General features: G+C 35.0%; 1 protein-coding gene and 1 non-coding gene across 2 annotated transcripts; both read right to left on the bottom strand.

The window, feature by feature from the left end:
* Positions 1-1,103: 1,103 nt before the first annotated feature.
* On the bottom strand, positions 1,104-12,851 carry LOC105037892 (MICOS complex subunit MIC10). Its single transcript, XM_073261852.1, has 3 exons — positions 12,604-12,851; positions 5,042-5,187; positions 1,104-1,412 (listed from the first exon to the last, which is right to left on the bottom strand). Exons 1-3 carry the CDS (start codon positions 12,740-12,742, stop codon positions 1,398-1,400), a joined length of 300 nt encoding a protein of 99 aa, XP_073117953.1. The 5' UTR covers positions 12,743-12,851; the 3' UTR covers positions 1,104-1,397.
* A 266-nt stretch (positions 12,852-13,117) lies between these two features.
* Positions 13,118-13,199, bottom strand: TRNAS-CGA (transfer RNA serine (anticodon CGA)). The gene has a single exon. It is a non-coding gene; the product is annotated as a tRNA-Ser (tRNA).
* Positions 13,200-13,671: the final 472 nt, after the last annotated feature.

Below are 13,671 nucleotides of genomic sequence, written 5' to 3'. Positions count from 1 at the left end.
ACACCTGTGGAGGGTTATTTTGCCTTTGATATTCTCCTGTCAGATCTACAAACTATAAAATCCATAAAAAAAGTAATATTCATATAACAAGCTGCTAGCCATGAAAGACTAGGAAAAGCATTGGCCTTAATCGAAGCAACTATTTCATGCTGCGATCGAACAGACTAGATTTCATGAATGAAATGTTATCTGCTTTTTCATCAAAAAAAAAAAAAAGTCATCGATTTATCTCCATTTTATTATCCTCTTTATTGATTTCGTGGTTTATATACCAAAAGCAATATCATATTAGAAAATTGAAGGAAATTTCAAAATTTTTCTTCCTTCTAAAGATTCCTAAAGTTTTGATTATGAGTTGAATCTCACATTGAAAAAGAATAATCTTTTCTTGATTTTTATATATCTTCTTTTCTTACCAATCTTTGCTTAGATCAAGGAAAGAAGTGAGTTTTGCTCCACATACACGCATAGCCTGACTCGATGGATAGTATAACTATTTTATTTTTTTATTTTTTATTTTTTTATCATAATATTTTTAAATCTTCACTACCATAATGATCAATTGACCGTTTGACCAAACGAACATATTTCTCAAACGAATGTATCTCTATTTAACTGATCATTTTCCATTATGATCAACCAGTCAAAGCATCCCTTTATTCGCATCTTTCTATAATCTATATAAGATTACGAGTTCAAACACATGGGACATTGAACAAAGCATCATATTTTTTTTTTCAGATCTTCTCTCTCTTCTACCTAACAAAGTTGATCACCAAATTTCATAATTTAATTACCTTCAAAGGATACTTTATCCACTACTAAAGATACTTTATCAAAATTTACATCTGACCAAAGATCCAGATCCCAGTGGGACACCGAATGAAGGTATCATCCAATGTGTTAAAACAAAACTATCTCACTAATGTCCCAGTATCCTAATCGAGACGTCTTGAGACATTCTTTGTTCCAAATAATGGGATGGGACGGCGGCACATCCCATTCCATAAAAAAATTGAGACAAGTTCCATCTCATGAAATTTAAAATCTTGCACCTGACATTCTCATCAGAAATTGAGAAAATATCTGTTTCCTTAAAAAAATAAAGAAAAAGATCGCAGAGTTGTGATTATGTGGCATAAATATTCAAAAATATTCTCTGCAGTGACAGGTACCAGTTACCAGGTTACATGAGAGGCATTTATTATCTGCTCTCCGGAATCAACCAAAGACAACTGTTACAGTATTCTTTTGGAATCAGCAAAAAGAGTATTACATGTATTGGAACGATAGAAAAATGCCGCAGATACATGAGAAAAAAAGAAAGCAACGGCAATCCCTTTAATGCCAATTAATATTTTCTCCATCCTATGGTTCTGGCATTCCATTGGCATACTTCACTTCTTTTCCTCCTAGGATGACAGAAAGCAGATAGGCAAATCAGATGCTGAAGCTTTTCAGCTTCACAGGGTTTATAAGCTTACGCATTCACAAAAATAGATGATCTATTTGGTGACCAAATGAACAGAAACGCAAATTAATCGATTGAACTTAATATGTGCATTTTCTAATTTTGCTAAGGTTATCAGTGATCATGGTACAAGAAGGGTCATGCTACATCAAGGCAAGCTGCTACATCAAGGCAAGCTGCTACATCTATGGGGAGGCACAAAATGCACAATGTGCTCAACATTTAAGAAGAAGCTAAACAATTTGATAACAAAAAAACATTAAAAGCAAGCAATCCATGATGTTCAGTCCACACTTATCTAACCTCCAAAGCCTAAGGCAGAATAACAGAGCTATCGTCTTCAAGGTGCAAGGAATTAACTCTTTGTGAGCTACCCAGTGGGACCAAATAACAACGAGAGTATGTGTTTTCAGATCAGCCCCCAGGTTCCATCTTACCAAATGAGTATTCAAAAACATAGGATTGCTATAGAGCATTATCATCTGGGAAACAATAAAATTAAACCACCACAAACAAATCTTAACCCCCATTCTAGGCCACCTTGTTCTGATGTCCTGATTTATTGACATCCAATTTTACCAAGCCTTGCTACATCATTACTTCTATCCGTCCAGCTACATCTGGGAACTCCTTGGCCTCCTAACCAACCAGTTCCTGGTCAAATTTCATTCTTGTCACATCTCCACAACTAGACTTGTAAATGGATCAGGTAGATCCATTTCCACTCTGCAATCAACCTGAAAATCACTTGTTCCATTCCAAACCAAAGTCATCTACATCAAGGTTGGATCCAAAATGACCCATTTCAAATGTGGATTGGATATTATCATAAGAAAGATGATCTAAACCCTAACAGACTGAAAACTAACACATCTTTTCTTGCCCACCCTGAACCTTATGGGATTCTAAAAACCAAGAATGCTATTAGCTATAACTTTCTGTATTTAATCATTAGTTTGTGTTGTTAATAATAACTCAACTTTGTTGCCAATCTGACTTGGCACCCCTCTCATCAGCAAAGAACTAGGGATTATGGCACCTCCACCACATTTCTTAAAACAACAAAGAAGAAAACATATGTTTTGTTATTAATCTTTTTTTAGTGTATATTTGTTTTATATGTTCTTTTCATGCACAATATGCATAGAATATAATTTAATATGCTAAATTTATACTGTTCCTTATGGCTTGTGTTTGGATTTCTTTGACCTGATTACTCAAAAAATCTATGGGCTATTAATAAAAATTATGAAGCTTGACATGATCCAAGTTGAAGTGCATCAGGGGTGGGTTCACATTACTGAACTCCTTCATATACGAATCAAGGTTTGATCATGCTAATAGCCAATATAGCCTTCCAGCTTTATCCACAACTCAGATAAGCATTACTTGGTCCCCAGACAATCTACAAATTCTAATCACACCCTTCGGTAAAGACTACCGGTTTTTGCTCAAGTAATACCAACTGCACGAATGATATAAACCATCCAATTATCTATTTCTTTCACTATCTCTGCAACTTTTAAGTTGATTAATTTTTCTTGGAAGTATCAACTCTATGTTATTGACTGCTAGTGTTGTTGAGGTAAGCACTGCAGATTATGTGGTGAGTTATTTGGAATTTAGATGCCCTAGACTTTTAGCATGTGCTTTCTAACAAAATTAGAATACAGATTAGCTGCTGTGCATCATATGTATATTGGAACCCTTGGACTGGGTCATAACAATGATTGGCTTGATTTTCTTGTTTGGGCTTGTGCTAGACATCTTACATGGATCATCATCCACTGATAACGAAAGGCAACACCACAAAAAGAAGAAAGCTTTCCATGATTTCACAATGAACCCAAATATCAGAACCTTAATATTCCTGTTTGGGCCAGCAGGCTGGAGGTTTTCTTAACAACTTATTATTTTCCATGATTTATCATAGCCTAAACCCTAATTCCGAGATTCTACTTCTCATTTAGATTTGATAACCTATGATTAAATCTTTAAAGGCCACAGACTTCTGCCTTTCCTTTCAAAACAGCAAGACACCCAAGTCTATCCTTAAATAAAATCTAAACAATAATCTATCATTTAGAAGCCTGTATGAATACATAATTCATCATTGGAAAACTTCTTCAGAGTTCTAATTTTTAGTCAATATCTTGTTTTTCATTCTATGTTCCTTTTTTGCTTGATATACTCTCTCACATCACTATCTTGTGATTTTCCTTTGCCTATGAAAAAAATTCGCTCTTTGATTTATTTTAACAATCTAGTGTCCTATATGTTTATTTCTTCCTGAATCAGTTCACAGTCAAAGTGTAAATCCTTGCACATGTCATAGGAACAAACACCTATCATTATGTATGGAGCACTCAAGACCATCATCAAATGCAGATACAAGGAGAAAGCACCCAACAGAAAAAAAAAATTATTGCAGGAGAAACAGTAAGGACAATTTTTTCCACCATATTATAGGCATAACAATCCAAGTTATGGGGAAAACACATCATCATCTAAGCAGACTTTGTTGGGAGAAGTTTTAAGCAACAGAATTAATTTTGCTTCTCTAGAAATGGATAGACTGAGTAAAGCCAGAGGAGAGACAACAGGAAACCAAATTGCCTATAAAATAAATAAATGATAACTAACTAGGGATGTCATATATCTCTTTATGAACAAGAATGAGCCTTACCTCAAGCACTGAGGCCATGCTTGAGGTTAAGGCTTCTAATTCTTAGTTAAGGTAACACAAGTGACAGAGTCTGAAAGAAAAGCAAGCACCACACTACCAATACTCAGAAGAGAAGAATTATTACTTTGTCGGTAGAAACTCCAGCCCTTTTCTGGAAGCATTTTCTTGAACATTTCCAAGCATTAGCTTAGTGATGAGAAGTTGCACGTGATAGCAGAAGGGATTGTCAACAATGAAAATTCATGTTCTAATATAATAGTACAGCTCTGGTACAGTTTCAATCTATATGACTAACCATATCAACAACCATGTTATCTTACCATATGATACTAAAAACCATGGCATTCAGAAAAAAACATATTTAGAGGCACAGATCCTGATTTGAAAAATAATACAAAAACATCTACCAAGATCCCAAAAAGAATACAGATAACTATAAGTGAAGAAAAACAATCATAAAAATATAGAATGTATGTGACATTAAATGTTTATTCATGTTGAGACAAATATGGGAGAGAGAGGAAAGAGAAGCAATAATGAAAACATCTCTATCACCAGCAAAATATAGCACCATTAGTTCATATTCAGTGAATTCCCAAAACAACTGCTTTATTTATAATTTGTGAATAAGTTGTTAAATTCATCTAGTTTTGTGTAATTATTAGTTAAATAGATTACCTTATAATAATTAGGATACTCATTTGAACAATAAAAAATTCAAGAAATATTCAAGAACTTCATAATTTCGAGAATAATGTCATTTTGCCACAATTATAAACAAATTTTTGTCTTCTTTCTACCAAAAAAGCTTAAACAAAATGCAGAAATAGTGCATAGTCATAGCACTAAATTAAGCAGTTACAGAGAAATGAAAAATAACTTACTTGTGCATAACCAGAAGGAACAGTTGAAACCTTTGGAGACAGCTTTGGAGGCGAACCATCAAATATGTAAGAGCATTCAGTATATGCTCTTCCGATCCCCACTCCAGCACCAAAAGCTACAGATGCCCATCGAGTTGTTGGACTCCCTAAGCAAACAAAACAAGCAAGATAAAGACATTTTAACTGAAGCAAAATGCCAGCAAAGCGTATAATATGAGGAAGACAAGTAATTATTCAAAAGATACAAGTGGCACCTACTTCAACTATGACACATGTAGCCTGAAAATCAATAACCGATAAAAGTCAATGTTAGGTGATCATTGCATTTCCATGATAATAAAACATAATTAAGATTTCCGAAAAGAACAAAAAAGGACTTTTCTAGTGACATGTTTTATTCACATTTCTAAGCGGAGCATGCATTTATTTTTGTAATTTTATTCTTAACAAGAACACAGTTTATATTGTCTTTGATATTATAAGACAAATTACTTCAATAATTCATCCAAGGTCTTAAGCCTTCATCCTTGAGGCACTCTATACAATAAAAATGCACCCTAATAGCTCAACTGTTGCTCAAGGGAGAGACAAGAAAATTGCACCAACTAAAAGCAGGAGTACATTTATCAAATGGCGCTTCCTATCATGTGATCATAACCATCCATGCATCAATTACAAGATCCCAACAAAGGTGTCTTTAGACCTAATATAAGTGAGTCAATCCATTAGTTTTCCCAGTGTTTTAAAAGGCAATTTTAGCATGCGAGCAGTGAAATGAAAGGATAAGATATTGCATATGTGGTCATTGTCTTTTAACTATTAAAAAAAACACATTACATTAACTATAATAACAATAATCGTAATTATTTTTTGATGGATAATAACAAAATCAACAACAATAATAACAATTTTGCTTATTGCCTAGTACCTAATATCTAATACCAATAATTATAAAATAATAAACATTTTAATATTACTAATAATCATACTAGGCCCACTCGAAACCCACATGAAACCTCACCATCAGCTAAAATCTGACTTCCCCTTCTCAAGCCCACATAAGAATGGGTTGCATATGTGACTCCAGAATGATAAGCAAGCTCATAAATTAGCTACATATATGCAGGCACAAGATGCTACATGGACTGCCTTTTCGGTCCATTTGCAGCATGACCACATATAATAACGGTATATAGGCAATATGGTGCGGTCAAGTGATCATATATGAATATGCAGGCCCATGTGAAGCAATGAGCACTGCACTTTAAAAGAATGATTTTCCTTTGTTTGGTTTAGAAAATTTAGCACTAATGGAATCAGGTTGGATCACACTGGGTTGAACTTAGTTCAGTGAGGTTGGCAAACTACAGCTTATCTAGGACCGTCCTAGAAGATGTCTGCTTGGTTACCTATGCCAAGTAGTCGACTTATTTATGGTTCAGGTTGAGTATTGCTTGCAGGCAAATTTGTTTTAACTCATTCCAGACCAGACCTTGTCCAATCTATTGCCAGCTTTACTTCCATTATATCGATTTGGAGGTTGAGACTAAAGATTTTATAGCTTTTTCTTTAGTTGATCTCCAATTCTCCATTTACATTTCCCTCGGCATGTAGGTTAACTTCTTGTAATATTTATATATATTTCTCTCTTTCAGTAAACATTATCTTCTTTGCATCACAATAATATGGGCACATAGATACTGGCCTACAGCCACATGCAACATGCACTAAGAATGAAGAAGAGAGTGTTGGAATGGAAAGAAAGCTATAAGGAAAAAAGTATATTTTAATGTAAACATGACATCACAAAAAAGTAACCCAGATAAATTGATGTATCTGAACATAAGCATTGAACCAAGAAAAACATGGCAACTTGTTAAATTTCGAGACTTTACAACTAGAGGAGCGGTGGGGGGTTCCTTCTTCCTTTCTCTTTTTTCTTGGTGGGAACAGCAGGGTTAGGTTTCCAAATTAATCCAGACAAAATCAAATCTCAAGTGAATAAGGTACTTGTTTCTTCTATATTTATGTTTTCATATTACATTTACATATCCTCAATTTGATCATCCTTTTAAAATTTGTATTAAATCCATTGCATGCCATATTGATATGCTCACATGCATGATATGACAAGTTCAATGAGAGTTTTAAAGAATTGATAAAAACCAATATTACAGTATTGATTTCTCCGATGCACCGATCATAGCTGTGAGTAAATATGCACATTATAAAGTTGGCAAAGTGGTGAATATTTGTACTTTGAAATCTTTTCTTTTTCTTCTTTCTTTTTTTTTTTTTTTTTTTTTTTGTAAGCATTACTAAGCACTCATTAAAATCAAAATTAGAAGTGTGAAATGAAATATATAGATGAATCAATCATTGGAAAATCTCCTCAAGAATATGAGAAGAGATGGACCAAGGCAAAGACAGACATCTGCTATAATTGCTAATAAACCCTGAATATTTGACTCTCTTTCTTTTTCATTTCAATAATGCCCCCAGGCATCTGCAATGTTTATATATATATTTTTTTGAAAAGAAGAAAGAAGGAAAAAAAAAAGATTCAAACTAATCGACAAACTAAGAAGCATTACGAAGCCCCTTTGTTTTCATCCACCAAAGGGAACAATTGAACTTGAACGTTGACCACAAACCACTAATATCTCTCTAATAACATTAGTTAGTATATTGATAAAAACTAGCCCATCACATATCATATCTATGTTTGTTCTGAAATAATTACACTATATTGAAGGATCCTTCTTAACCAATCCAACTTTGATCACACTCTTCCTTTCAGAGATACGAAGCAGGTGGAGGCCAATGGTTCTTTTTGGTAAAATCATGTCCTCTACATCTAAAGTGACCTTAGTTATTGCATGTACAGGTCATTTTATTGGAAACCGAAAATCCCTTAGAAAGTCATACTTCGCTCAGATACTTGTCTTAAAGAGAATCCGTATTTGTACATGATGATAATCTTGTTAAAAAGGGGTCAATTTGAAGATAATAGTGCAAAATGTAATGAGGTGGATAAAACCAATTTCTATTTTATCCTAAATGGCACCTACAACAAATGAATTGGGGATCTGATTGGTCCCATTTCAACAAGCCTTGTAAGACAAAATGAACATTATAGCTTATCCTTGGCTGGAACAAGCTGAATAAAGGAGGGGGCAGACATGAGTTGCATTTCCTTTAGTTACTGGTAGTCACTGTAAGGAAAAATGAATGCCTAAGCTTGTTTTTTAAAGAAGTACCTCTGGAGTACCAATGATGACCAAAGAGACATTTTTTGGACCTCCAAATATATAACAAATCTTTATCTCATGTGATGAATCCATCAATAACAAACTTGAGGGATGTATTTCATGTTCATTCCGTGGCAATCTGCATACTTCTTATTTTCTTGCAATTAATGAAAAAAAAGCTTCATTTGATGATGAAAGTATAACTATGTGACTAAAGAAAGAAGTGGTGTAGAGTGACATTCACTTGAAAAGCAGACAGATGCTACAAAGCCAAAACAAGATAAAAAAACAGGTCATCAACACACACAAGAAACACATTGAAAAACTAACCCCCGAGGTATACCATCCTACATGTAAAATCCACAAGAAGATGGCTGAACGAGGTGTTGCTTTCCCACTATAAAACCACCCCCCAAAATTTATTATGCTGCTTGAAAATAAACTATCAAGGAGTGGTCCCACATTCAATTACTAGTTCTTATTCAGTATACAAAACTATGCATTACCTTTTAACCCACTAAAATGAGATACTCTCAGATACACCTTTCTTTCTATGAAAAAGACATCACCAAGAACTACAGAAAATAAGGATGATAATCTGCAAAACCCTCTTTGTCATCAAATACAATGCCAAGTCTGTTACAAGCTAAAGGGATAAAAATTCGAAATTCAAGGCCTCTATGTCACCCTCATCTCGTTATGACCGTCACTAATCCTTCCAGTTGTCACCACAAAACTACCTTATTCTTTGTGTACCATAATAAAAAATCTATCCCATTCCTTCCATTCATTGCTTGCTAAAAGACCTATCTAACCACCATGTGACCCCAGCAGCTGCCCTTTCCAATTGCTTCTCTCATTGTGTCCACACTGTTTGTCCTCACTTATCTAAAGCATTGATCATGAATTTGCTCCACTCCTTTTGTAGACTCCTTTCCTAGAATGGACGGTAGCAAATATGAGGGAATGAGAAGCCTAGCAAAATGGTTGCTTGGCCATTAATTGGGTGCTAACAGTAGTTACCATGCTGTAAAGCAAGGATACTTTCCTAGAGTCACCAAATCCAAATCTAATGCATACTAAATACCCATATGCGTCCAACATTCAATGTCCAATCTTTATCAAAAAAAAAAAAGGTATTTTATAAGGATAGGATTCAAACACTTTCTGGCTACCACCAGCTACTTTTGCAAGCTATGAGGTCATAGATCAAATGGAAGTTGATAGGTTATTGTCTAGATCCACAATCCATATAGATAAATAACCCCACAGCATGTTACTAGGATCCACCCTTAAGGAAGGAGCAAGCTAGTGAGAGACTATAGAGAGCAAGTAAATTTTTTATTTAGAAAAGAAAAATAACTTTGACATATATAATATAACTATATATTAAAAAATATTCATTTATTAACATATCCTGGTTGTATCTAGAGTCTTTGCCATATCCAATTTTGAAGATTTGCCGTGTCAATGTATCGTTATACTTTCATAGACACAGTGAGTTAAGCACGGTATAGAAAGATAGAAGGATATGAAAGAGAAAAGGATGAAGAACAGGGAAAAGAAAATGCTCAAATTTCCTTATAACTAAACTGGAGCAACCATGCGTAAAGCAAAGTTGATCTTATTTGTAAATATATATGATCTTAGATATCAATATATAACAAACATACATACATGATAAAATTTTTACCTTGTGAACGACATGAATTTATATATGAGAATACACATATACATATTTCTACATATATTTATGCACAAAAATGTGCTCATATTTAAAAATTATATTTATGACTATAAGGATAAATATGCTTAAAATGGGTTCTGCTTCCAAAATCTTCTTATTGTAACATGAAATAAATTATCAAGTATTATAAGGGTAAAACTAAAAATTATGCCACAAGAAAAGCACATGATACAACAACAACTCAGAAATTGTTGGAAATACAACAGAAATCATAAATACAGACAGAAAATAATTACATAACCAGTAAAGAATAATGCAACAAATTTGCATAATTTTTGGGTAACACATCTTGTTTTCCTGAAACTTCAAAAAATAATTAGACAAGATTTGGTTTTCATCAATTAATGCCTAAACCAAGGAAAAATACATGAACAACTAATGGGTGTTTGATAGTTCTAGAAATTTCCGCTAATTTAATAACCATGCCTGTCTTTGAAAAAGTGCTTCTAAGGATTTCAGGTGTCATATATCAATCACAGATAACAAACAATACACAAAATATATCATTGGAAGTACACGATGAATGGTTTCCTTTAACTGAAATGCTGCATGGTGATCCTTGATTTATTGACTCAATGCACTAGGATGGAAAACATCAATGTTACTTGCACGTGACATGGGTGTCACGTGTCCAAATGTCCAGAAGAATTCAACATGTTAACCTTGTAAATATTGGACACGGGTAATATATTTGTATCTTATAAATGTATGTCTGAAGATACATTGAATTTTGCATATAAAGAATAATAAGCTAGATCTATGCTCCTTAGGTTCAGAAGATTTGAAGATATGGATGCTAATTATTATGTTAGAATTTAAAATGTTAATACAGAAGTGCCGAAAAAAGGTATACACATAATGATGATGGCATCACAACTTGATGGTATAAAGTGTCAGAGCATTATGAAGTAATCTAAGTGTCCCAAGTGCCCAACATGTCAAAAAAAAAAAAAAAAAAAAAGCCTAAAATTTGGAATGTCCAGGTTTACTGCAGCAAACATCATTAGATAATTTCTAATCTTCTTACAATTATAATCCAACTTTTTACCCTGTCCAAAAGATAGGAATAGGAGATAGACTACTTTGACAAGGGCCTTTATTTTCCACCATAACATGTGGTCTTGGCAACAAAATATTGAGATAGAAGATAATATACTTCTCACGAGTGCTGCAATCCCCACTTCTCTTCAACTCCAGAATCATGACTTTGTCCACCCATCTTAAGCTACAAGAACTCCTCATCTGTTGATTTCTTTTTCTTTTCTTTTCTTTTTTCTATGGGTAGGCTAGATGGCCTAAAGTTCATCACCAACATTTAGAAAACAAACAAAGACATCCATCAGCCTTGAGAAAATGTACAAACAGAAAAAAAAAATCAATTGTCCAAGTCTTATCTTTGGCACTGAAACAAGCCAGTCCACCTAACTTATCAGCAAGCTGGTTCCCCTATCTAAAAAAGTGTGAGACCTGCCACCCAGTCACCTGATTCAATAAGCATCAAAGACCGGAGAGGTAAGGAAGCACACAACAGGGACCATTACTAAAATTTTGCCATTCCAATCTCCATGAGGGAAAAGTTGCAACTTTCAAACATCAGAGATGCAGACAATAGGGCATGGAACCTAATTGTTTGTAATTATTATCGAATCACTATGAGGGAAAAATCGGCTGTCAAAGTCACATATTGCAATGCGCACCATACTCAAAATCATTGGTCTCTTCTTAAGATGGACCTCTTCTATTAAAGAGGAGAAAGAGAAGAAATAGATCCACTTCCGCAGCAACTAGCTAATCATCATTTTGCTTCATCAGGTAGCTGATCTATAACCTTTGCTCCTCTTATTGTCTGACTGCTCTTGTATTTTTTTCACTCTTCACCCTCTTCCACTTCCGTTTCCCTTGTATGTACCTGTGATTTCAAATACTTAACGAAATCAATGGGCAGGCCTTGATGCCCTCCTCCTCATTCAAAAAACTCACGTACTGGAAATAGATTGTCTATTTTGATCCTTAATTCCATCATTTCACTCACATTCTTCGTGAACAGGTACACCAATAACGACAATACCAATTTCAATGATCTCTTACCCCATTACGCTCTCATTTCCAGAACCTATTCCCCTAGAAAACCTAGCCAGTAAGAAGAAGATTGCATCACAAAACTAGCAAAATTACAAGTTGCCACCCAAATTGCTACTGATCTAACCAACATCAGAAACCCTAAATATCAAAGAGTCCAACAGCAAAGCTACAAGCATAAATCACAAATCGATCTCAACACGTCCATATAAAAAAGATTTTAAAAATTCTAAAAAAACAGTCTTAAAAAACCAGAAGAAGACAACCATCTGAAGATATACCCACACCAAGAGAGAGAGAGAGAGAGAGATGAAAAATGAAAACGCAACAATAAGCGTCCATAAGTATCAATAAAACCACAAAAAAAAAAAAAAAAAAAAATCCAAAATTCCCTCAACACCCATCAACAAGCATCGCACTAGGTCTCACGATCGAATCGGATTAAAGGAAAACAAAAAAGGGAGAAAAAAGGGGAAGGCTCTCACGGAAGAGGAGGAGACCGCTGAAGGCGCCAGCAAGGGAGGAGTAGAAGAATCGGCGGATCGTGAGATCGAGGCAGGCGTCCCACTTGGCATCGAGGTCATAGCGAGGGGGGATCGAGGCCAGCTTCTTTTCTTCCGCCATTGCCGATTCCTATTAGAGCTTCCTTCGGGCTTCGGCGTTCGGCCTCGCTTCGGCTTTGCTTCCCCCTTTGCAGGGGAGGGGATCAGGGAAATGGGTCTTAAGAAAAATGGTGCGAGTTTTGGCACAGCGTAAGTTTTCTGTGGTGACATGGTACGATTTTTAATGCCCTTCCATCGAAGCAGACCGTTCGATAGCTGCCGCCGCTTTTTTTTCTTTTTTTTTTTTTCTCTATTTTCACAACAAGAGGACTTTTTAGGCAATGGAGCCATCGAAGCAGACCGTTCGATCGCTGCCGCCGCTTTTTTTTCTTTTTTTTTCTCTATTTTCACAACAGGAGGACTTTTGAGGAAATGGAGCCAAAAAAAATTAATGAGCCGTCGACAGCAGGATTCGAACCTGCGCAGGCAGAGCCCAACAGATTTCGAGTCTGTCTCCTTAACCACTCGGACATATCGACGCACCAACTTGCGATTATTTCCAGTTTATTTATTTGTTTTAATAGGATTTCTTTTCTTCCCCACCAAGTGTGTTACAAAAGAACTCAGAACTGTTGGTACGCAGTTGGACAGGTGAGGCCCAAGATCACTTTGTCTCACCGAGATGCAGGAAACATTGGTTCCAAAACTATGGACAGGAGCAGCATGTTGTAGCTTGTGTAAGACGATGATCTTGTGTCTAGTTATGGGACCTATTACCAAGAGACAGGAAGAGGCATCCACCTTTGTATACCAGCCTATTCAGCAAGAGAGGAAAAAAAAAAATCCGTTGAGAAAAGAAAAAAGAAGAAAGAGAAAAAAAATATTATAAATAAATTAAGATAATATAGATCGGCCTCAAGTCTAACTATACAAGACATGCAAGCTTCATTATGAAAGAAAAAAAATCAAACAAATACAAGAGGAACTCACCACTCAACCCTTGTACAAAGA

This window comes from Elaeis guineensis, chromosome 1, assembly GCF_000442705.2.
Source record: "Elaeis guineensis isolate ETL-2024a chromosome 1, EG11, whole genome shotgun sequence".
Taxonomy (NCBI): Eukaryota; Viridiplantae; Streptophyta; class Magnoliopsida; order Arecales; family Arecaceae; genus Elaeis; species Elaeis guineensis.
The sequence above is the reverse complement of the archived record's forward strand: the minus strand, read 5'-3'. Positions and strand labels throughout refer to the sequence as shown.